The sequence below is a fragment of the Polypterus senegalus genome, chromosome 1 (assembly GCF_016835505.1).
Source record: "Polypterus senegalus isolate Bchr_013 chromosome 1, ASM1683550v1, whole genome shotgun sequence".
NCBI classification, from domain to species: Eukaryota; Metazoa; Chordata; class Cladistia; order Polypteriformes; family Polypteridae; genus Polypterus; species Polypterus senegalus.
The window spans coordinates 40,510,845-40,536,882 of record NC_053154.1 but is presented as its reverse complement, the minus strand read 5'-3'; the positions used below and the strand labels follow the sequence as shown (position 1 = coordinate 40,536,882).

Here is a 26,038-nt window from a genome sequence, read left to right as displayed (position 1 = left end):
AACTGACTTGGTCAGCAGGCTAAGGTTCTGAGCCAACAGACTAGGAAAGCCCTGGAAATATGGCTGCCTTCCCAGTCTCTGAACATTAATCCAACCTTATTTTTTATGGAATGATTTGCAGCAAACTATTGAGAGAGGAGACCACCACCGACTAACCAGCAACAACAATAGGGCAGGCTGAAGTAAAGAATGGCCAATTTGCCTGTGCTGCACTTCAGACACAATGCTGGATTCTGGGGTATATTGACTCAAGTGGCTCTGAGAAGGATCCTATCAATTATTGCTAACTTAAATGGTGGCTCACAGAATATTAGACACCTTACAGTACCACACAGCAAAACCAATTTAAGTGTATTATTTTGTGAGCCAAAAAAATGTATATCACTATATATATATACACAATAGAATGTCTATCTGTTAGTTCATTCCTTACACAATCCTGTACCCTTTGACTGATCTGGACCAAATTTTGCATAGTTGTTCTCTAGGAGCATAAAAACATGACAGACTACTTTGGTACTCAAAATGTTGACCCGGGGGGGGTCCCGTTGTTTTTTTTCTTCTCTGTGTTCTACAGGTGGCACACTAGTGCCACCTGCTGACTCAAAGCAAAAGCAACATCTAGATAGGCAAAAGCCATACTAGCAGCAAAATTACAGGGGATTAAACAGTACTTACCCAGGCAATATTTCATGCAGTTTCTATCTACTGTAACATAAAAAGGAGTATTGTGTGCTTTTGCAGAAGGGGGTGTTTGCTGAGGCTTGATTGAGAGTGGAAGTGCAGCACAACGCAAAGGAGAATGAAAGGGTGGTTGTTTAACTCTTGCTTTCTAATGCTTTTCTTCAAATTTTAAGAATTACACACTGTCCACCTTGAACTAAGTGGGCAAATCAAACATGACAGCATTTATGTTTACAACCCAGCAAGAAGTTACTGCAATTCCGGAAACCAATTGGACTAAAAAAAAAAAAAATTCTCAACTCACGAGGGCAGAGACAATGATAGAGAGGGGCAGTGTGGATTACAAATGAGACGGCTAGAAATAAGAACAAGGTCACTATTTAAAAACCTCTGCTTTCTTTCCTTAACACATTCTACAAAGATATATATACAAGTGCTCAGCATAAATGAGTACACCCCACTACATTTGTCAGAAAACCTTTAGTTTCCTTTCAGTATCAACATTTTCTATGAGATACTGTACTACAAAATACTCCCACAAATTTGGGCCATTGATTGCAAACAAGATTTGTTAATTTGCACACACAAAAAAGTGATTTTCCTAACAAATTCATTCAAGCCCATGTTGCAAAAATGAGTACACCCCAATTATAGTCTTAGGAGAAAAGCCACACTTAAGACTACAAAATTCTAATGAACAGGCATTCAACCACAGGCGAGTCTATGATTCATTTAAGAGGTGTCCAGCAGACAGGTGACTATAAAAGGGCATTACTTAACAAAGAAAAGCCCTTCCCATTTCATGCTGTCAGCAATGGCTCCACATGGAAGAGAAATGTTAAAAAATCTGAGAAAGGAAATCATTACTTTACACAAAAATGGTGAGGGCTACAAGAAGATCAGCAAAGCTTTACATATCAGTCAAAATACTGTAGCAAAAGTAATCCAAAATTTTAAGAAAGATGGAAGTGCAACCATCTTACACAGACGTCCAGGCCGTCCACGGAAGTTTACATCTCGACAGGAGTGTCTTCTGATGAGAAGGGTTGAAGAAAATTGCCATGCAAGTTCACTTCCGTTAGCTAAAGCAGTAGAAAGCCAAACTGGAGGGACCGTTTCTCGTGACACCATACGGCACACACTGCAGAGGAATGGCATGCATGGGTATCGTCCACGAAGGAAGCCTCTCCTAAAGCCCATGCACAAAAAAGCACGCCTAGAATTTACTAGGGCCCATGCTGAAAAAGATGAAGACTACTGGGACTCTATACTCTGGAGTGATGAGACAAAGATCACGGTTTTTGGAACTAATGGTTTCAAAACTGTATGGCACTGTAAAGGTGAGGATTTCAAAGAAAAATGCATGGTGCCTACAGTGAAACATGGTGGTGGCAGTGTCCTTATGTGGTGCTGCATGAGTGCTGCTGGTGTTGAGGAGCTGCATTTCATTGATGGTATCATGAACTCAACAATGTACTGCTCTATACTGAAGGAGAAGATGCTGCCATCACTTCGTGCACTTGGTCGTCGTGCACTTTTCCAACACGACAATGATCCAAAACACACATCTAAAGCTACTGTTGCATTTCTGAAGACGAACAGGGTGAAGGTGACTGAATGGTCATGTATGTCTCCTGATCTGAACCCAATCAAACACCTGTGGGGAATTCTGAAGCGACAAGCTGAGCATCACTCCAGGCTCTAAAAGAGGTTATTCTTGAAGAATGGAAAAAGACAGATGTTGCAATATGTCACCAACTTGTTCATTCCATGCCTAGAAGACTTGGTGCTGTCCTTAAAAATCACGGTGGTCATACAAAATACTAGATGTAGTAGTTTTTGTTGCGGGGTGTATTCATTTTTGCTTCAACCAATTTGAGTAAAACTAAAGATTTTGTGACCTAAGTTATATTATTAACCTTAATTTCATGTTATGGAGTTCAACAAGTGTTCAATAAAACTCAGCCTTGTGAAAATTTTGGAAAATTTTCTTTTGTTCATTTAGCTACTGATTAAATTCGTACTTTTTAAAGGGGGTGTACCCATTCATGCTGAGCACTGTGTATATATGTATGTATTATATATATATATATATATATATATATATATATATATATATATATATATATATATATATATATATATATATATATATATATAAAAAGGAAAAAGTCAGACATATAATTGACTCAGCACGCTGAATATTTTTGATTTTGAAGTCAGTGGTCATTTTACATAAGCTGACCTTGAACAGTGACATAAAAAAACTTCAAAATGATAAAGGTGATAAGGTGGGTTTATGACAGCTGTTACTGTAAAACCCATGCTCCAAGCTAAAGGGGAGCTTAAATTGAAGATGGTAAACTGTGCACAAATGTTAGGGGGCTTTTTTTATGGTGAGAGTACAGATACATTTATTCCATGTATGTAGTGTAGCAGAAAGTAACATCTGGGAGACTTTTAAATAAAAACCAATGATATTTTGGAAACATTAAACTAACAGGAAAATTTATGGAAAGTCCTTTCAGTATCACTTAAAAATGCAGATACCAAAGGTACATTTGAAAACATGTCAATAGGCAGTGCATTACATACTTTTGCCGGATATAGTCAGCGCAGCCCTCTGCCAGAACAGCCAGGCACATAAGTCCAGCCTTACGATCATACTGGTTGTCACTGCAAAGTGCTGCTTCAGTCATTGGTGTCTGTGACAAGTCATACAAGAAAATTGCAGAAAAAATTAGTTTACGTAGAGGTTAATATGCTTTTTGCTTGAGATCAGATAAACCAACAAACTTACCAAGTGACTGAATAGTTTTTCTGGAGGCAGATGCAATGCCAGCATATCAATAACCTACCAAAAACAAATTGTATATATATATGTATGTATAAGTCACATTTTCGAGGCAAAAGTATGAGGTAGTGCACACAGTTTTATTACCTGAGCTGCACAGTGTTTGGGTGATTGAGCCTCCACGTCATCACCTACATCATCTGGATCAGGTTCTGCATCTTCTGGGTCTTCCTCACCTGGTGGGGGAACTGTACACATAATTGGAAATAACACCTGAAGTATAGATGAGAGCAGCTTCTGTTTAAGAATAGCCTGAAAAGATCAGAAACACAGCTATATTAGATACACAAGACAACACAAATTACACATTATCTGGACAGATGCAGCCACTGACTTTAGTTAAAATATTGATTTGACAACATACAGCTGAGAAAACGTTTGTGGACGCTTTAGAATTTTCTAGTTTCATGCATAAATGACTACTCCTGATTTAAGTCATAATCATAATCTGATTAATCAAAAGCACACAGCATTCTAAACTGTTATAGTATGTCTGCAATTAATAAATTGTTTAAACATTGAAAAGAACAGAAAAAAGTATTTTTGCCCTTAAATATAATAGCTAATGGAACCTCCTTTCAGCAGTAACAACCTTAGCCAAATACTTCATGTCCCTGCTCATCAGACCTGTACGTGACCACAATGTCCACAACGTGTCACTCCAGAGAAAACAGTGTTGTACATGGTGACCAACAATTAACATCACTCTTCTTCAAGGTGTTTATGCTGCACACACATTTACACAGATTTTATCAAATTCTAGAAATGGCTACAACTTCTTAGCTGTCACTATAAGGTTATCTTAGTTATCACATTTCAGAGTGCACTCCAATAGTTATGTGTTCAGGATCCCCACCCAACACTACTGAGCTTCTAGCATGTAAGAAATGTCTGTTGGACATGTGGTTGGATAAAGGCAGAAGTTTATTTCAATGATTTGAATACTGCTCAGCCAGATGTTTAGCAGCACATGCTAAAAGAGGGGACTGGGCGGTCTCTTGGTCTGGAACCCCTACAGATTTTATTTTTTTCTCCAGCCTTTGGAGTTTTTTTTGTTTTTTCTGTCCACCCTGGCCATCGGACCTTACTCTTATTCTATGTTAATTAATGTTGACTTATGTTTATTTTTTATTGTGTCTTCTATTTTTCTATTCATTTTGTAAAGCACTTTGAGCTACATTTTTTTGTATGAATATGTGCTATATAAATAAATGTTGATTGATTGATTGATTGAATTGTACTGCTATACTGTATTTAATAGAAAGTCTGTGTTGGCCATAAATTTTTCAGGGTGGTAAACAGTCTAATGCTTTACATCACCCTGCCAAAAATGTAAAATTGTCTACTGATCCTTAAAACCCTGGACCATAAGCAAACAACAATTATATCCAATTGGAAGTATTGTTATATCCCAAATTTTAGAATATGGCTTACCCAAGATAGATGGATTTTAGACTTAAAACTACCTGTATATGTTTATATTTTCCTATAAAATTAAAAATGTTTCTAAGTTTATGTTTCAATATTATGTGTTGGGTCTATGCTACACTTTTTAGACTATATTAGTCGTTACTGTACAGAGCACTGGACTCATAAGTGAACAGTAATAATTTGCATAAAAAAACTAAATTGGGGAAAAAACACTTGCAGAATGAACTCTGTTCACAAAGCTCATTATAATGTCTGCTAATCACCGTTTGCCCTCATAACTGAATTTCAACTACTGTGAATTACTACTGTATCATTTTTGAATGAGTCCTGCTTTCTCTAGGAGAATAATGAACATTCAGTGAAATTATGGAGATGATGCACTCAGTGCTTTTAAAAAAAAAAATGTTTACAGTACTTAATTTTGGGATTAGAATTGTCATTTTTGTTGTTATTTTCAGGATTTCATTACAGAACACTCCGATTCCTTTTATGTAATTTTACAAATAATTACTATGGTTATTTTAATTGTTATACATTTTTATATTTTTTTCTAGGGCATTGGCATGCGGTTGTCAGTAATAGCATCTGTTGCTAGCCATGACAGTCAACATCAGGGGGAGCTTAAGATTGTTGAGTGGTGCATTACTAACTAATAGTATGAATAATGGTGGTACACAAGTATTGGAAACTAAATTATGGATTAGCAAGAAAAGACAAAGAACACAGATATAATACAAAAGTTCTAGTTAGCTAACTACATTGTTGGATATGAACTTCAATTTAAAAATCACACTTTGATTTTGGTTAAAATAATAGTAGTGGGTAGGGAAAAAATAAGGAAATGTTTTGTTCTGGCTTTGAATAAGACATCTGGGCGATATTTGGGTCTTTATATACATTTTCAAAAGTTTTAACATGCTTCTGACTTATGACTGTTTCAAGCCTGCTCTTTGCAAGAAACTATCAACACATACAATTCTCCCCTAAAAAGACCTTGACTTTCTGATGTAGGAACTACCTCCAAGATAAGAAAAGAGGAGATTTTGTCACCCAAAGTATGATCTTTCGTGACAAGCATGTGTGGTATTATTTTAAAGCAAGACAATGCCTGACTACATATGCATGCCATTGCCAGGAAAGTGTACCTGGTGTCAGTACATTTTCCTTGCCAGCCATTTCCCCATGTGATGCCCTGGGTTTCCTCAACCTTGGCATTACCTGACACAAGAAACTGCAGTTGTCTTCCACTCTCTCTCTCCCATCTATTCTTCTCACCCCAAATGGCAACCCACTGGGAGACCCAAAGTCCACTTCTTTTGTACTTCCACCATCTCTTGGTATCTATGAGACAACCTTTCAAGCCTTCAGCTGTTCTTACTCTTTCTAATACTCCGTAGGAGTAACCACTCCTTAGAGTGCCATTCCCTTTGTTACCTGTGGGGATACCCAACTGCCTTCCATCACATTGACTTAATCTCCTGAAATTTTCTCTTTGCTTTCTCACCAAAACATCTCTCTCTATTTTAACTCATTGCTTTTCTTTCCTTTTTTGTTTTTTTTTGTCTGTCTTACTTCACTTTGTAGGTGTAGGTGCTTGCCTCTGCATTATTCTGATTGTCAATAATGAATGGCTGAGATGATCGTGCATGCATGCGAGCTAGCAATCAACCAGCTTCTCCAGTGATCACTCTGTAGCCACACAATTTTCCACCAGTGCGCACACACACCCACAATTCCTGACCCACACAGCTTTTACAAAAATCATGCACTGCCACATGCCCTTGATTAACTTTACCACATGGCAGTGAGCTTTATTTCTTCACTGGAAAGGCAGTTATATAAGTTAAGTTAGATATATTGTTGGACACCATTTACCACCTGTATAAGTCTATGTCATGCAGCATTGCTTCTTGCGTCACCAACCAAGGGGGTTTTACAAAGCACTAATAATTTTCCAGGACTAATAAATTGTTCCTTTGCATTAGTTTAAAATTTATTTCTTAATACTTTGTCACCTGTTCTGTATGCAAAATGATCCAATGTCTAAGTGATACTCCCATGATGGACAGGAATAGCAACACGGCATGCTAGTATGGGAAGGCAGACAGATAACAATAGATTCTGTTTAGCCTGGAAGTGCAACAGGATATAACCCAAATAGCAGAGACAGTGGTACCATGGGAGGAAACATGCAATGTGCACCAGAACACTAAAGACAGCAGATAAACCAATAAATACAAAGTGTTGCTGACCATCGAGTTTTGGGGTCATGGAGCGCCATCAAAAGGCCTTAAGATCTCCTGGCCAAATTGTTGCAGAAATGATTCCCTGAGAACAGGGACATTTTCAGACACTAAGATAATACACAGATCAAAGGAATACCCCCGACTATTCAGGGTTTTTCCTATATGCACAAGGCTTTGGATGGTATTTTCCCTATACTTATTAAAACCTGAAATACTGATGGGCATATATTGGATAAAACATGCCTAAAATAGCTGGGAGTCTCTTTGACCATTTATATTGCGAGGATGTCTAGTTTTCAGACAATAGGCATGAAAATCACATCTCTGAAAAGGTACTTATTTAACACTCATGAAATACATTTTTTCTTTATTACCTTCCCTTTGACCCTGATGAGGCTACCAATGCAGGAAAGTGCTTTGACTCGCAAACTGTCTTCCAGAGAACTGTTAGCACAAATCTAAAAAGAAAATTATTGTGTAATTGTTTAAACAAAATCTTAAAGATAATTTGTGTGCTTTACACAATTTTATTGCTACCTTTGACGGTTAAAAGGACCTACATATACACATTACACACTGACGTATTATACACACGTGTATTATAGTCTAGTATACACACACACACACATATACACATACATTATTATATACAAGTATGAACACATACACATGTATATACACACACATATAAACTGCAGACATACATATATATGCATATGTACCAATAAACCATGAACTATTATGGTACTGTAGTTGGTATTGGCTCCAGTAGCATACTGTCACACAACATTACTTCAGTAATGGTATCCCTGATAAAAGGAATCTATATACAGTATATATAATCGTCCAAGTCGCCCAACCATGGGGTACGCACGACGGAGCCCCGCCCGCCAACTCTAACCCTCCTCCCACGCCCACCCTCGCTCTTAAGGCATGCGCACTGCCTGCTCATGTGCCCGCCCCTAACACCTCACCAAACACATCCTCAGTCGCTTTGGTCTCTGCTACAGTCCACATGCACCTCTGAGCCACATTGACTTTTCATTGTTCTTTTCAGTTCCGGCTGCTTTGCTTTGCTAACAGGTCTCTCTCATTGCTGCCCTCTGACCCACGTTGACTTTTCATTGTTCTTTTCGGTTCCGGCTGCTTTGCTTTGCTAACAGGTCTCTCTTATTGCTGCCGTCTTTGTTTGTCCTCGCAAGCTTCTGTTCTCCCTGTTGTTTCTGTGCCCCTTTTTTTCCTTTGTTAGACCGGCACCGAACCCGGAGTGATGGCCGCCGCCCTATCGCGATGCTGAATAGGGGATTGCTGAACTGTGTCTTTGAGGAAGAGTTCACCAATCAATGAATAATTATGCGGCAAATGCTACGCCGTGGGTTAGCTAGTGATCTTTTAATCAAGTTGTGCAATGTCCTCCTGTAGGGCACAAGACAGGAGCCAACCCTGGCCTGGGTAGGACATTTTATGCCTCAGCAAGAGCTGACAACCAAAGAGTGCTCACCCAGCTCACGCAAACAAGCTTGTTTGCACAATGTGTTAGACGTACCACCAACCAAGACTGCAGCTAAATTCACTATAGGTGGAAAACATTTGTACAACCACCGGTGCTTTCAGACAGCATACGTTACTCGCTATCATTAGTTTGCAAAAAGTTGAGAATTTGAAATTGCACTGAAAGATATTGAAGGGTTTATATAATCAGACATCCCTTGCAATTCCTAGCTGAGTAATCGGACATCCTCGAGGCCGAGATCTAGCAACTGTAGTTAGGTGTGACATGCTGTCTGATTGGAAGTTGTATAGTGTAACACTGGCCTTAGTCAGAGATTATTTATTTACTTGGTTTCCAAACCTACTTATTGCAACACACATTTGCAGTCGCAAGCCTTTCCCAGCAGCAACATGTGCAAGTCTGAACCTTGGACATGGCAGCAATCCATCACATAGTGTAATATAAACAGAAAGAAAGCAAATACTGGAAGAAACGTACTCACTTCTAAGCAGAAATGAACCATAATTGACAAATGTGGTACAATAATTGCCACTTCACTATCCATCATCTCGTCAAACACCTCCATTGCCTCACTGGCTTGGTCCTATAAAAAGGAGTACATAAAGTATAAAGAAAAAAAATATAAGTATCAAGTTCTGTTGTCTTGTTTTATTCGAAAGACCACTAATGACTTCTTCCTAATGTCTCCTCCACCACACCAGAGTTAAGAATTCCTGGTAGCCTTATGTTCAATGTGTTGCTTGACAGTAATTTACCTGGAGGACATTAACCAAATTAAAGTATTAATTAATTACGACTTCCTGACACTTACAGAATTAGTAAATGGGAAGCACTTTTATCATGAAACTATACAATAAATGTAAATTGGTTAGCTGTACATACAATTTAGATAGTAACAAAGACATAATCAGACCTTAGAATTGTCTTGACACTAAGTAAAAAGGGTTAACAAGAATTTTACAATCATACTGAAAATTGTGAAAGTCATGATGAATCTGTATAATATGTGATGAAACACAATTCTAAAATGCTTCTTAAACTACAGATGCACTGGTAGTTTATCATTCTGAAATACAAATTTGTACTGATTATTCAATAACTGTAATCTGTATTTGAATGAAATATTAACTCTCTTCCCAATATATGTAGAATTATTCAAGACATTCAGCTTTTCAAAATTCTAATTTTTGGCAACACTTGTGTCAATACGCATTCTGCCAGAAACTGTTTTCCTTTCATTGTGCCAACCTGGAAATTATAAAATATATGTAAATGTATATATTCCTTTTTTTAACCTGGAAATTATAAAATATATGCAAATATATATATTCCTTTTTTATGTAGAAGGTTGTGGATGTGAAAAACATTCTAGAATTGCAAGATGTACACACTACACTACACTCTAAGCAACTGACTGTAAAATTTTGTATGTTAACTTAGCTAATACATTCCAGGTTCTAAGTAGTGCTATTACTAGACTGATATACACTTTGCTTTAGATAAAAAAAATATTTGTTATAACTTAAAAATTTAGATACCAAAAGTCTCTGAAGTACAATTTTACTTTTAAAATTTTAGTGGCAGAACGTTTTTTACAAATAATTTTGAATTATTGCTTTTTCTTCATTCTTCATTTCCAGATCCTGTAAAAAACATCACTTTGTGCCTAGTTTATAAATAAATGGCCTAACACTCTCCTTCTGATGCTGTCTCTCCAAATTTCAAAGATGGATGACCTATCCCCCTGTTCATAGACTAAAAATAAAATATGACACTGCAACTTCTGTACTTGACAAGGGGGTTAAAGTCAAGTCTGGTGGCAAGCACTGGAATTATTTCCCAGATAGAATCATTTATCACATTGCAAAATGAGACTTCAGCTGCTGCTACAAACCAAACCTGGAGCCAAACATCCCCAAATGCTGACACTTAAAAATTCATTTTAAACAAATACGGGTATTCCCTATAAAACTGCTACAGCAGAATCTTTGGAATGCAGCATCCACATCTCGATCTGTAAAACAATATTAATCACAATCTAATAATACTTGTTCTGGTCTTCGAGGCTCAGAGACATCTTGGTCTTTTACTTTTAATCATTTTGGTGAAAATGAAAAATGACACCAATTCAATCTTTGCCCAATGAGAAAAATATTCTAGCAATTAGCAACCAAAATATTGGGCTTTGTGTATCTGGTAAAAGCTGTAGCATAAGGAGACTGGGTATTCTTAGATGTGGTCTTGGAACTCTTCTGGACATTAGCTTTATAAATGGTGTTCTGTGCAAGAATCCAAAATAATGCTCATAAGTAATTAGAAATACTGTGCAATTACATTTTCTTAGTTGACGACTGTATGTCTTACAATAGCAGACTTATTGATTTCAAAATGTGTATGGCTTTATATACTCTCAACACCATCAAAATTAAATATGTTTTTCCTGAAGTCTCTTTAAACCAGGGGTGCCCAATGCTTTGATCGCGATCGGCCGGTAGATTGCGCTGCATTCTTTTAAACGTTAGTCTATCATATATCCTCCCTATGGCATTTGCAACTTGATTGACATACAGGGCGGCCAGTCTGAGATCACCCCGCATACACGATCAAACACGTGAGCTACTGCAAAACTTCGGCTGTGATCTAATTAGCCTTCCAATTTATATCGACTAAAGAAGGGATTGAAAAAAAAAATTGGGGGAGGGTATGGGCTGGATGTGGAATTGGAATAGGATGTTTTTTTCTCACAATGTCACAATCGAAGTACGTTTGTCTGATCTGTCAATCTATCATTGCTATTCCAAAGAAGAAAAATGCTGAAAGGCACTTTTGAACTGTTCATAAAAACTACGAAAATGACTTCCTTCAGAAAAGCGATCTGAGAAAGAGAAAGGAAAGGGAACTAAAATCACAGTTAATCGGACAGCCGTCATTTTTCATGTGGCTGAATTCAAAAGCTCCTAGACTGCATTATTCAGCTCTACTTATTTATGCGAGTCAGCCTTTTCCCACATGAAGATTATTAAATTCAAATACTGTAGTGACCATAAATGTATTGAATTGTTATTGTGCCATAAAGGTTATTCAGTTATGCAAGGTACAACAACATATATTTTATGTATAAAGTATACTCATATTATATTATATAATATATATATATATATATATAAAATATATACTTATACTATATATACTACATAATAATATATACTTCGTATATATTATTCGTATTCGTACATATAACATACTTCGATTGTGACATTGTGAGAAAAAAACATCCTAGATATATATATAAAAAAAATATATTAATTTAGGTAGATCATTTCGACCTGGTCATTTTAAAAGTAGCTTTAGACTATTCAGTGATGTAATACACCCGCCTGCACTGAAACAACTAAAAAATCCAGTGGTGTCCTACTGATTAGCTATTTGACTGGTTAACTTTGCTGACTGCGCTAATGAAGCTAGTGGTTTGCTTAGTTTTGCATTTAAGGTAATTCACACTTACTTTTTGTTTTTACCAAGAGCATTATGTTTTCGCTTATGAAAAAAAAAATTTAAAGAAGTAAAATAACAATTTGAGAGCACATGTTTCATTTTCATTTTCTACTGAAACCAAGTCATTTGACAAAACAGATCAGAACAAATGGCCATGTCACACTATGATGTCAGTGTTTAAAGAAGCACAGATAAAGTTTTGGAGACTAACTACAGTAGGTCTATGTTTGGAGGTTCTCTTAGAAAAAGATAGACCAGTGTACAATTATTATTTTTTTTTTACTACTTATTGAATTTATTAAAAGCAAGTAACATTCCATACAAGCAAGTCAAATTTAACAAAACTAATTCAATTCATGAGAAAGAGAGGAAGGCCAAGAGCCAGAATAAAATGTTTAAGAGTAGAAAAGAGGGAAGGGAATCTTTTTCCCCAAAATAATATCCTGCCAGGTATTAAGAAGGTTTTGAACAGATCCTCTAAATGAGAATTTGATTTTTTTTCTAATTTCAAATAGTATATAACATCAGTTACCCACTGACATAAAAGAGGTGGGCTAGGATTCTTCTAGTTGAGTAAGACAGGTCTAAATGTTAATAGTGAAGTAAAGGCAATTACATGCTGTTTGTCCTTCTTCACGTTAAGCCCATTTATGGCAAACACCAGGTAAAAGCTCTAAAAATGATATGGTAGAAATACTCATGCTGAGGTATTTTTAGCTTGTGAAGTGAAAAACATAATAAATACGTGGAAATATGCAATTCACAGAGGTGGGAAGGATAAATGCATTAGGGGGATCAAAGAAAACATGGAATCAAATTGCTACTGTCGTTTGATGTTCAACGACACTCACTCATGAGGATGCCAGTTTTTATGTTTCTGATTATGTTTCATATTTTATTTATGTCTTAATGCCACAAAACATTACAATTTAAGCAGTCCATTGCTTTTTTACTCAAGCACAGTACTGTAATGGTAATGTTCACAATGCAATTCATTATTACACTACACAGACATATCAAAGATAACAAGAACTGCTAAACACAACAGTGTCTGAAAAATCAACAAATTTGAATTACCTGGTTGGCTTGGATGAGATGCTTAATGGATGCAATCAGCTTAGGAACCAATAATCGAATCAGGTTCTGCAGGGAGAAAAAGGCCATATTTTCTTCATACCACAAATGCCTCAAGTTAAAATGTAAACAGTGATTAAAAGTATAATTAATTTCTGACAGATCAAGTGCATTTAAATTCAACTGTTGTAAAAATTTTACTCCAGTAATGAACTTAAATCCAGGTTTCATAATATTACACATAACAGCATAATGTGAACAACTTTAAATAAGTATATTTGTCTTTTCAATGGCTTTCTGTGTTGGTTGTTTGCTTGCAATTTAATTTTCTAGGTAGTGTGACAAGTCCATAATTAATGAAGAGAAATATACAGATACATTTTTTGAAGACAACCTACAGGCGTGCTCATCATAATTGCTGTTAAAGTGCAATTAAAGTATGTTTTAACTATCTGCACTACCTGTTTAAGACAGGTTGAAATCTGAGTAATGAATATAGACCTCAACATTAACATTTGCAGTTTACCATGTATTGCGATTGTAATGGCATGTAGTAATAAAATGCATTGCATTTGTAATTCCAAAAGATGGTGCATCACAAAATTCATTACTACAATGTTTCTGGTGTGCCATCTATTGGAATAAAATGCATAAGTCTCTGTTATATGCCATTTGGTATGAAATTTATAACAGTGTTAATGTTAGTGATGAGCCATCTGTTAAAAAACAAATGCAATGCATTTTATTACTGTAAATGTTTATGATGCACCATCTATTGGAATAACAGAGTCGGAACAACAGGACTGGCGCACAGACACTTATCCTTTTATTGAGGTGGATATGAAGTTGTACTATTTTATTAAATATGTAACATATCCATTTTTTTTTAACATATCGTAGAGGGCTCTCAGCAGGTCTTTTAAAAAGGCCACCACATAAAAATGTACTGAATTGAATCAATCAACAATAAATGGCTACTATAGCTAATACAGAACCTAAAATAATCTGGATTGCATTAAATTCTCATACAGAAAATACTATGCCAAGTTCAGGAGGAATGGTGACTATCAAGACGGCATAATGGGCTGCAGAACACACTGAATCCTAGGAAACTGTAGAACACACTTAATCACTGCCTGAAATGTATTTATACTGGCTCATTTTAAAGCTGACAATAACCTGAAGACCTTTAAAATGTGGGAGAAAGCCAGAGTAAGCATGTGGGCATGGAGGTAACTTGCAAGGTCCACATGGTACTAAAACCAGGATCTGAATCTAGAACTCTGGAGAGAATCCGCTTTTATCTAATTTTTAATAAGGAAAATGCTTTTATTTAAAACATTAAATAATTACATCTGTTTCATTTGAGGAAAACATGACTCTACACCTGACTTACCAGTTCATCACTGCCAATGTAAGAAACCATAGATGTCAAAGCTTGAACGGAATAGAACACTGCTGCTGTATTCCCACGATCCTCTAGTGTTACATGAAACAGCTTGAGTAGATCTTTGAAATAGGGTTTGAAAGGCTCTGGGTTTGAATCCAATATTTTGCTGAGAACTAGAAGTCCAATCTATAAAGTAAACAAACATCAGACACAAACTGGTGAAGGCTCCAAGTAATACGTGAAAACTGTTTAAGTACCTTTCATAAAAATAAGATCACTTTTATTGTTCAGAAGGCATACATCATTTTGTTTTAGTCAGCAATTCTAAACAAAACAGAGCACATACACTTACTCACACAATGAATCTGAAAATAGTCTAATATAAGCCTGAATACCCTTAAAGTGAACTTATAAAAACATGACAAAATCATTGATGAACATGAAGTATTTCAAAAGTATTTTATGTTGCTGTGTCATTTTCAGATGGGAAAGCAGTTTCATTACTGTAAATTTAATGCTGCTTCTGTTAGTTAATGGAGAACTATTGTATTTTCACTGAGATGGCAGCATCTGGAAGCAGCTATTCAGAGAGTGAGTGAGTTTTTTTTTCTCTCTTGCCCTTGAAGTCAAAATTTACTTGAGGCCCAAAACATAGGAAAGCAGATCTCAGATTCAGGCTACACTAGAAAACTAGGTTTAACAATGACCTTTACATACGTAGCATATGAAGTATCCCAGTTCTTTCCATAATGCTCTTCAACCTCAGTAACAAATGATTTCTTTAATAAATAAATCAAAAGCTTGGGCCAAGCCCATGAGAACCCTACCATGTCCCCAGTGGAATAGCAAGTCTGAAATGTTTCACAGCCAAAAGGAGCACATAGGTTGGTGACTGCCGACAGGAAAAAAAGCAACTGGGGGCCCCAGTCTAAATATCTGTTGTCCAAAGAAGATGTGGCTGCTAGAGACTGCAAGAGGGTAAGTGTCCCCAGGAAAGCCACAGTGTGACAGCTAGATATACAAATTAGGCGGAAACTGAACTGCCCAGGTCTAAAACCTGCAGAGCAAAACAATTTAGAAATTTCTAAATGACTATGTAACTTGTATCATTACCTGTGTATGTAGTCTTGTTCTTTACATAATGAATTATGATATGGAGAAAGAGAAAAAACAAAAAAAATGTGGTTGAGATCAAGGATTTGTAGAGGATATACCATCACTTACAAAAATCCTTGAACTTCTTTTTGCCAAAGATAGTTCTTTAGAAAACTAGCTGGCTTTCTGGGGTCATGGTTCAACTGCAAAATGAAGATCAAATGCCTCCCTGATGATACCATGTGTTTGGTTCTACTTCTCAACACTGAGAATTCCAGTAACTGACTAGATCACCAACTCCTTTTACAAAAATACATCCTCAAACCTGCAGGAACTCCGCCAAGCTTCACTGTTAGTTGCTGGCATTTATCCATGTAGTGCTCTCCTGTTCTTCTACAGAAGAGCTACCTCCAGTTTCAGCCAAAATTGTAAAACTTTGATTTAACAGTCCAGAGCATTTGGTGTCATTGTTCAGCACCCCCAGTCCTTGTGCTTTTGTGTGTGTAGGCAAGTCTCTTGGCTTGTTACATCTACTAAACCCTCTCCTTTTAGTTTGGTTGCTGTTCATCCAGTTTAATTTGTTCAATACCAGTTTCTATTTTAGTTCATCGGTTTGGTTCAATTAACTCCTTATGATGATCAGCACCCATTTTATCATCTTTGTTTAATCATGAAGCAGGCTACAGGCCTACAAAATCATCAAGTTTCTATTTGAAATGTGTTTTGCTACTTAATAGTTTACTTGCTTTAATTAAATATAAAAAATTCTCTGTAACATCTACTGTTTTGAAAAATGAACATTTATATCTTAATTCTGATCTTTTCTAGTAATACACTAATGCAGAAGAAAAAAAATAAAACATCTAAGACAAAATGTATATATAAAAAATCTCTAGGATGACTATGACTTTTGCTCAGTATTAATATATACTTATCTATATGTCAACATCGCTCTATACAGTATAGAATTCAGGGCTGCAGTAAATGTTGTTTTATTCATTTGGAAACATGAACAGTGTATAATCTGAAAAGTGTTTGATATCCTTCTGTGGGGTACTACAATACATATATTAATAATTTAAAAAGGTGAGAGAAATAAAATATGAGGCTAAACTTAAATTATCCATCCATCCATTATCCAACCCGCTACAGTATATCCTAACACAGGGTCAAGGGGGTCTGCTGGAGCTAATCCCAGCCAACAGAGGGCACAAGGCAGGAACAAATCTTGGGAAGGGCGCTAGCCCACCGCAGGGCACACACACACACACACACACACCCACACCCACACCCCAATCACACACTAGGGACAATTTAGGATCGCCAATGCACCTAACCTGCATGTTTTTGGACTGTGGGAGGAAACCGGAGCACCCAGAGGAAACCCACACAGACACGGGGAGAACATACAAACTCCACGCAGGGAGGACCCGGGAAGCGAACCCGGGTCTCCTAACTGGTAGGCAGCAGCGCTACCCACCATGCCACCCAACTTAAATTATTTGTACAATAAATTATCTGTATATTTCCCAGAAATTCTAATTTTAGAACCAATTTAGAGGCTAGTTTTACTCTGTGGAAGATGGTAAACATGCATCTGAGCTCCTTGCATCCTTAAAGCTACTTTTTGGCCCAATTATAAAAATTAGTCAAAGCCAAGTAAAAATGATTAGTTACACATTTGAAAGGCTAATATCTGTATTGGGAAACTAACTTGTCGCTCTTGTGGATTGCTGCTTTTGATCAGTGTGTTTAGGAAACTGAGAAGGTCAGGCCACCGATCTGGACTCTCATGCTTCATCATTGTGGCAACCAGTTGGGACAGTGAATGATGAACTTTGTGCCTAAAAAGGGATCAAATTATGTTGTAAGACCAAACAAATTGGTGCATATTATGAATGTTGAATGGCAGCACAACAAAATGGGTTAATAATGCTAGAGCATTAAGTTATTCAAGTAAAGAAATTAATAGTGACAAGCAATTTATTTTAATTTAAATTTATAAGATATTTAGACCCTATTTTCTATTTCTTATAATGTACAAAATCAAAATAATGAAAAAAATAATATTTTTAAACTAGTTTAATCCAATTCAGGATTGCATGGGAAAGGGGCTCTCCCACCAATACTTAATACAAAGATGAAACCAATCTTGGACAAAGCAATATTATATTTCAGAGCCACACCAGCCCAAACAGATTTCTCTCCCTCTCTATTTTATTTATACACTGCTGGTCAAAAGTTTTAGAACACCTCAGTTTTTCAGTTTTTATAGAAATGTACACAGTTTAATGATTTAATGTTTCATCACATTAAGGCATAGAACAAACAAACAATGACAAATAAAAAAATAAGTCAAGGAAATCATTAAGTGTACAAAATGTTATTCAAATTTTTGATTCATCAAAGTAGCCACCTTTTGCTGATATAACAGCCAAACCGTGGTAACCCTTTTGATTCAGATGCCAGTCACTCTATGCAAGTCATCAACTCTGCCTCCAGCAAAAGAACCCCAGGCCATCACACTTCCTCCTCCATGTTTCAAATTTTGATTCATCAGTCCATAAGACTTTCTTCAAGTCTGCAGTAGTCCACAGCCAGAACGTCAAGGCCCTGTTTTGTACTTTAAGGAATGGCCTTTTACTGCTATTCGTCCTGTCATACCTGCAGCACAAAGTCTTCTCTTCACAGTAGAAACTGACAATTGCTTTTCTTGACCTCTGTTAAGCTGTGCTTCAAGCTGTTGTGCTGTAAGGCGCCTATCACACAAGCTGGTGACCCTCTTCTGATTAGGTTGTGACTTTGGCTCTGCCAGATCTCTTCCTATTAAAAGTTTCTTCCAGTGTCCAATTGCCTTTTGATTGTGTAGGACACCATAATAACTGACACTTTGATTATTTTTTTGCAATTTCTTTAACCCTTCTGAAAGGCCTACACTTCTAAGTCTAATGATGTGGTTATCTCATTCCTTTTATTAATTACTGTTTTCTTGCCATTATCACAGGAATAGTATCCAAAGAGTGCTTCAGAGGGTGCAGTAACAGTCTGTTCCAGCTCTGCTTTAAGACTGAGGGTTTTTAAGTAATCAACAGAAGTTGAGACAACTGTGCAAATTATTTGCTTCAACTTGCAAAATTTAATTTACTTTAAATGCTGCATAACATCTGTAGGTTGCAACCTATTAGTTTGTCCCTGAAGATGGCCCATTTGTATATTCTGATATTTCCTTTTTCAGTTTTTGATTACCTAAACTATAAATTTAACCGTCTGGCAATGTAATATTTCTCTTTTCACCATTTTTTGGTAATTCATTGCTTTTCAACTGATTACATTTGAAGAAAAGATGGAAAAACTGAGGTGATCTAAAACTTTTGACCAGTAGTGTACATCTTTATAAATTAGACAAACACGAGAAATGAGTACAACTCACTTTTAACATATACGGACATATCAAGATTTGATCTTCAGTTAAACAATATCTATAATACATGGCGGTGATATAACACAAAAAATACCAGACTTACATTTTGTAGTCCACTGTACAATTTAAATAAGCATAATGACTATTTCGCATGGGGTTCAAAGTAAGTACACACCTACATTTAACACTAATTCAAAGCTAAAACCAGAATCAACTGCACCACTCACATGATCAGAACATCATTTGATAGAATAGAAATTTAAGGTCTTATATAAACCTCATGCATTTAGTTTCATTTGTACTTTGTTGCTGAAGTGTGTGTTATCACCATGACTAGATCAAAAGAGCTTTCTACAGCCTTCATAAAAAAGGTTACATATGCCTGGGAGTTTGAGAAGGAATTTAAAAACATCCAAACAATTGGAAACCAACCATTCCACTGTCTGGAAGATAATTTACAAGTGGATAAGATTTCAAACAACTGTTTGCATAGTAATGCATAGTATGGAAATGTGGCTACTTTGCACCATCAGGATCTAAGCATCTCACCATCACAGAATTCACTATGAATTTTTCCTTATGCCAGAGGGTCCTTGAGGATTATTTGAGACCATCTGTCAGATGACTAGAGCTCAACCGAAAATGGACCTTGCAACATAACAAAGACCATAAACATTCCAGTAAATCCGCTAAGGAAAAGCTGAAAAGAAAGAAATTGAGGGTTGTGTAATGGCCTAATCAATGCCTAGATGCAGGATGGTTTGAAATGGGCTTTGCACATAAGACGCCCCTCAAGCTTAAAGAATTCTGCGTGGAGGACTGGAAAAAACTTTCTCCCAGTCGATGTTAGGGACTAGTAGACAGTTATTCGAAATGCCTACTTAAGGGGGCAATACAAGATATTAGAGCAAAGAGGGTAACTATTTCCACAGACAAAAATTGCTTATCTGTTCATTTGTCATTGAATAAATTCTTGAAAAGTCACATTTTCATTGTTATCATTGTCTTTATCTAAAGATACGGTTTAAATGAAGATCAAATCTTGATATGCCCATGGATGTTAAAAAAGAAAAAACATTTCATGAGGTGCATTAACTATTTCAAATGACTGTGACAGAGAGAGTGATATGTAACTGATGAATTTACAAACTGACATATAATAGTGAATATATTGTTTAAATATTTGATTAATGTATCATTCAATTGGGCAAAAGGTTCAGCTTCATTGATTGATAATCAAGACATAAAACTCATAATATATTAATATAACCAGTAATATACTTCAAAAGAAAATAGAACTCAGTATTCAAATCCTAAGAAAAGTATTGTATTCCAAAAATGGTAAGTGGACAATTTTCACAAACAAATACTTTTCAGATGTGAAATATAAGAAGTTAACTACTCACTCAGTTTCATGCCGGAGGGCCTGCAAAATAAGTGGTTTCATGCTACATTGGTAGAGAAAAAAAAAGAGCAATTATAAGCTTTTTTTTATGTATTAATCAAACATTTCCATATCCTGTATAACTGAATTCAGGGTAGCAGGAGACAGAGCCTATCCAGTCAGAACCTGGCACAAGCCAGGAAACAACAGTAGACTGGGCACCACTTAATCTTATTTACTGAAAAAGGAAATCAAATATTGAGGATTATGATAACTGGACATCAGTCTATAAAATGATTTTTTTATCAGTATCAATATACACAGCCTTCCAAGATTATTTTGTTAGGTTGCAGCCTTATGGTAAAATCATTTAAATACATTTTTTCCCTCATCAAACAACAATAAATATCCAAGAGTGACAAAACTAAAACAAGATTTCAGGAATTTTTGCAAACTTATTAAAAATAATAATAAAAAAAACCCTGAAATATCACACTGATACAATTTAGACCCTGTAACTTAATACTTAGTCAAAGCACCTTTTTTGTATTTACAACCTGGACTGTTCTTGGGTATTATGCACCAAGCTTTATGCACCTGGATTTGGAGATTTTCTGTCATTCTTCTCTGCAGATCCTCTCAAGGGGCCTCATGTATAAACGGTGCATACGCACAAAAATGTTATACATGCCCATTTCAATGCACACTTTGAGATGTATAAAAACGAAACTTGGTGTAAAGCCACGCACATTTTCACCCTGTGCATACGCAAGTTTCTGTTCGGTTTTGCAAACTGCCGGCACCCGGCGTCAAAGCAGTGTTAATGTTTTTCTCTGTGGCCTCCCTTTTATCAGATCTACATCAATGAAGGGTGATTTATCAAACACACCAAAATTAATTGCATATTGTTTACAAATTTAATTCACTTGATTGTAATCATTTTATAACAATATAATGGTGCATGGAATAGCCAAACTATTCCAGCTACAATACCTACTTTAGCATTGTTAGAAGACATTGCAAATGGAAGAATTAGAAGACAGTGCATATTTATAGATGATAATGACTGGCTTGTAAGCCGATTTTCATTTCTAGCAGCTATCCTCTTGTGCTGAACTGGCACCGGGTTTACAAAGGGAGACTTTGAGGAATTGTACTATACCTGCCCCTTTTCAAGTTCTATCCACCCTCAGGTTTTTAGCCACATGAGCTTTTAAACATGAACTTGATGACGATCAGGTATTTCACAAACATCACTGAGTCGCGCCATGGCAGCTGTATAGGATGGTATTATCCATTTGTCATCCACATATTGAAGATTTCCTTACACTGTGGTTGAACTGGCAAACATCAAATTGCAATTCGCTGCAACGTCCGGTGGAACCTGGCATAAGCACAGTTTTATGCATCTGGGTTTTTTTGTGCGTACACACATTTAAAATTTTGTCCATACACCATGCTTTAATGTGAATCTATGCACGCTGGTATACATGAGGCCCAAAGTCAGTCATGATGGATGCATGGAGATCGTTGGTGAATAGCTGTTTTCGTGTCTCTCCAGAGATGTTCAATTGAGGCAGAGTTTGGGCTCATTTTCTGAAAGCACTACAGGGTACTTCTCAGACCTGTATAAGGCCTAGCTTCGAACCAGATGGGGGCATTTGAGTTAACTATTTCTTGTGAGTTGAGGTGTTAAATGAGAAGTCAATACATTTAACCAAAACTAGCAGAAAGAAAAAATTTCATTATTTTAATATTCATGGCTGCAGTATACCTTGCTCCAATTTATATCAACCACGAAATAAAATAAAAGGTTATGTTACTGTACTGATTGGTAAAGGGCAAAAATGTTTAAAAATGCCTACCTCATTTAAATAGTTTGCTATGACTGAAAGGAATACTTTTTTTATATGTTACTTTCCCCAATGCAATTTGTAGTGGTGGCCAAAAGAAATGTTTAATCTCATGTTTTCGTGGAGAAAGGAAATAAAGATTTAGAAATAACAGAAGCAAATGGGGACCACCACTGGACAACAACAAACTTTGTGAAAAATATCTGTTGAAAAAAGAAAATGAAAATCTCACATAACTTGTGTCACATAATTCACGTGTCCGTTATCCTATTGAATGCTCAAAACATGCAAAATGAATGTATTTTTTTGCTAAAAAAATTAGCTGATCACATTCCAATTAATTTGAAAATATCTCTTATCTCTTGCTCTATACCAACAACAACAACAACAACATTTATTTATATAGCACATATTCATACAAAAAAATGCAGCTCAAAGTGCTTTACAAAATGAATAGAAAAATAGAAGACACAATAAAAAATAAACATAAGTCAACATTAATTAACTTAATCTGGCATACCTCAGGTACCACAGGTGCCAGTGCAGTGAAGGTTTACCTGAAGTACTACATTTTAATTTACCATACTGCACTTATGATCCACTCAACCCTAGAAAACTGTTAAAAGTGACAACCAATATGCAGTAGCTTTCTGGAGATGGGTCAGATCTCCACTCACACTTATAACAGAAAAGTCAAGGATGTTATGTATTTATTTTTAATGGCTCAGCTGTAAATTATCAGAGCCTTGTTGTGTTTACCTGTTTTCATTTTTAGTTGATATCAGGTCAGTCTAATTTATTTGACTCTTTGAGCAATTTTACAACTTGTGGAAATTGCCCTCAAAATAGTAAAAAGATGAAAAAAACTTTTGTGGTAGTGTAAAAAAACAAAAAAAACAAAATCAGTCTTGCTGAAGGTGATGTGGACTAGGTAATAGTGTAAATTAATATTTAACAGTACATGATATTTGAAATGTGAAACCACAAATGCCAAAACACATTTCCAAGCAAGAGCATCTGACATATCAAAAAAGGCAGCATAGCTGCAATATTATAGTTAAGCATCTTTCCCGTTTACCTATATGTACTTTCCTTCAGTATCCTTGAAAGTCTGAAGCTCTCTTAATCGGTGCTACCTCTCAACTGTATTCCCATAAAGCCTGCTTCTCAGACACGGTCACTTTGGGGTGCCTTGTTCACCACCAGTCTGCTTTTATATTTCCCATCTTTGAAGGTGACTCCCAGTGTGCCACCCTATGCCTCTACTCCTCCTTCTGTGCCTCACATTCACATTTCTTCTTTCAAGCTCGTCACCAAAGCTGAACTGATCCATCAGATTGTTCAGAGGAACCAGACACACACACAGACCATACCATTTTATTATATAGTAGAAGATACCTATTCCTTGAAAACTCAGCATCCAATATCAACAGAAAAGGAAAAAAATCCCTCAGTACAGTGCTATTGAACTGCTATTGACAGGATTCTTGACCAATGAATCAGGGAGAAGGGTATTGTAGGTTTGTGTCTTTTCCTGTTTATATAGTTATATAGTTCTCTGAACACATTAATAATATTTTAGCAAAAAATGCATTATTTTGCATGCTTTGAGCATGCAAATGGAAAATGGACATGTCGATTATGCAACATGAGTTACACAAGACTTTTTCCCATTGTTTGCCCATTTAAAAAAGGCAGAATTAGATCCTGGAGTTTTAACCAATTTTCCCCCAATTTCCCAGCTGCCATTTCTAGATAAAATTCTAGAAAGAATTATTTGTAATCAATTGGTCGATCACCTTAACTCCAATAATTTATTTAAGATCTACCAATCTGGCTTTAGGCGTTATCATGGTGTTAAAACGGCACTCCTGAAAGTGTTCAACGATATCTCTCTTATTACTGACTCGGGTGATGCGGCAGTCCTTCTCCTCCTTGACCTGTCTGCTGCCTTTGACACCACTGACCATGAAATATTGCTGATGCGGCTCGAACATCTTGTTGGGCTTAAAAGGGCTGCTCTTAACTGGTTCAGGTCATACCTAACTGGTAGACACTTTCAGTGACTTTAAATTCCTTTAAATTTAACATTTCTTTTCACTGCTATGCTGATGATACTCAGGTTTATATTCCTGTCTGCAACTCTGCAATAAATCACTCCACAACTGTCTGTCTGAACTAAGATCCTGGATGGCTAATAATTTTCTTGATCTGAATCAAAATAAAATGGAGGTACTTATAGTGGGTCCATCAGCTAAAGCCCAAATTGGTCTTGGACTTCTCGGCTCTTTCTCTGTCTTTTGCAAACCTTAAGTCCACAATCTAGGTGTGATCTTTGACAGTAACCTCTCTTTTGAGAAACAAGTAGATTCTGTAGTCAAGAGTTGCTTTTTCCAGCTTCATCTATTAGGTAAGATCAAGCCTTTTTTATCTTCTAGGGATCTTGAGATAGCTACTCATGCTTTTATTTTTTTCTTGCCTCGATTACTGCAACTCGTTGTATTCTGGGATTAATAAATTCCTGATACACAGGTTACAGTTGGTCCAAAATGCTGCCGCTCGCTTTCTGGTTCGGGCAAAAAAGTATCACTCTGTTTCCCCTATTTTAGCTTCTTTACACTGGCTGCCTGTCAGTTTTCGAATTGATTTTAAAATCTTGTTGCTAGTTTTTAAATCTTTACATGGGCTTGCTCCTGCCTATTTATCTGAATTGTGTGCTTTACACCAGCCATCTAGAGTGCTTAGATCTTCTGGTCAGTTGTCTCTTGTTGTCCCTCGTAGCAAGTGTAAAACTAAGGGGGACAGAGCTTTTGCAGCTGCTGCCCCTTGCCTGTGGAACCCTTCATATAAAGGAGTCGTCTACAATTGACATCAGCCAACAAAACATTTTCCCAGTAGCGTTGTGGAGTGTCAAAGTTGTCTTCGACAAACTTCAGGCATGCAGTGATATTTTTTTGGACATGATTTCCACCTTGGGGGTGATACCCATGCTTTGTTAAAGTTTTGTGTATGACAGACGTATGAACAGAGATTGTAGCTTTTTCTAATTAATCCTTCAAGCCTTTAGCTGATACTCTATGGTAGGGGATTGTAAGCCTTTTAATCTGAGGATCCAAAAAAAAGAAAATCGGCACCATAGAAAAGGATTTTTTACATACTGACTGTGGAACCATACATAAAAATGGTAAATATTTTTGTTTCTTTCAAGCATATTTCTTACAAAGAAACTAATAGAAGAGAAAAATTAAAAACAAACACAGTTAATAAAACATTAAACTGAATAGAACGTGGATATTATGCCCAGCAGGCTTGAGATGTCAGAAGGCAATTGGAGGAAAAGGATGTAGTCAAAAAACCAAAGCGAGAGTCAGAACCAAGAAAACAAATATCAGCAACCAAAGCCAACAATTACAAGACAAAATCAAAGTCAGAAGGATTGCAGAGAGGTCAAAAACCAGAGAAACAAAACAAAGAAAACATTTTGAAGGGTTTGAAGGGTTTTGTAATACATGTAGTTGGATGAGGAAGTATACCAGTAGATGACCGTTTATTCCATCAAGTTGTGACAGGGCCATGACCTCTAAGAACACATCTAACC

At 36.4% G+C, this 26,038-nt stretch overlaps 1 protein-coding gene across 1 annotated transcript in view; it reads right to left on the bottom strand.

The window, feature by feature from the left end:
- Window positions 1–26,038, bottom strand: part of ipo4 (importin 4) — a 162,391-nt gene that overhangs the window by 108,391 nt on the left and 27,962 nt on the right. The window contains exons 4-12 of the mRNA XM_039747609.1: window positions 20,610–20,651; window positions 17,497–17,626; window positions 14,694–14,873; window positions 13,301–13,366; window positions 9,210–9,311; window positions 7,590–7,673; window positions 3,626–3,790; window positions 3,485–3,538; window positions 3,280–3,389 (exon numbers count right to left, since the gene is read on the bottom strand). Coding sequence (XP_039603543.1) covers window positions 3,280–3,389; window positions 3,485–3,538; window positions 3,626–3,790; window positions 7,590–7,673; window positions 9,210–9,311; window positions 13,301–13,366; window positions 14,694–14,873; window positions 17,497–17,626; window positions 20,610–20,651 — 933 coding nt within the window. The remainder of the gene's footprint in view (window positions 1–3,279; window positions 3,390–3,484; window positions 3,539–3,625; window positions 3,791–7,589; window positions 7,674–9,209; window positions 9,312–13,300; window positions 13,367–14,693; window positions 14,874–17,496; window positions 17,627–20,609; window positions 20,652–26,038) is intronic.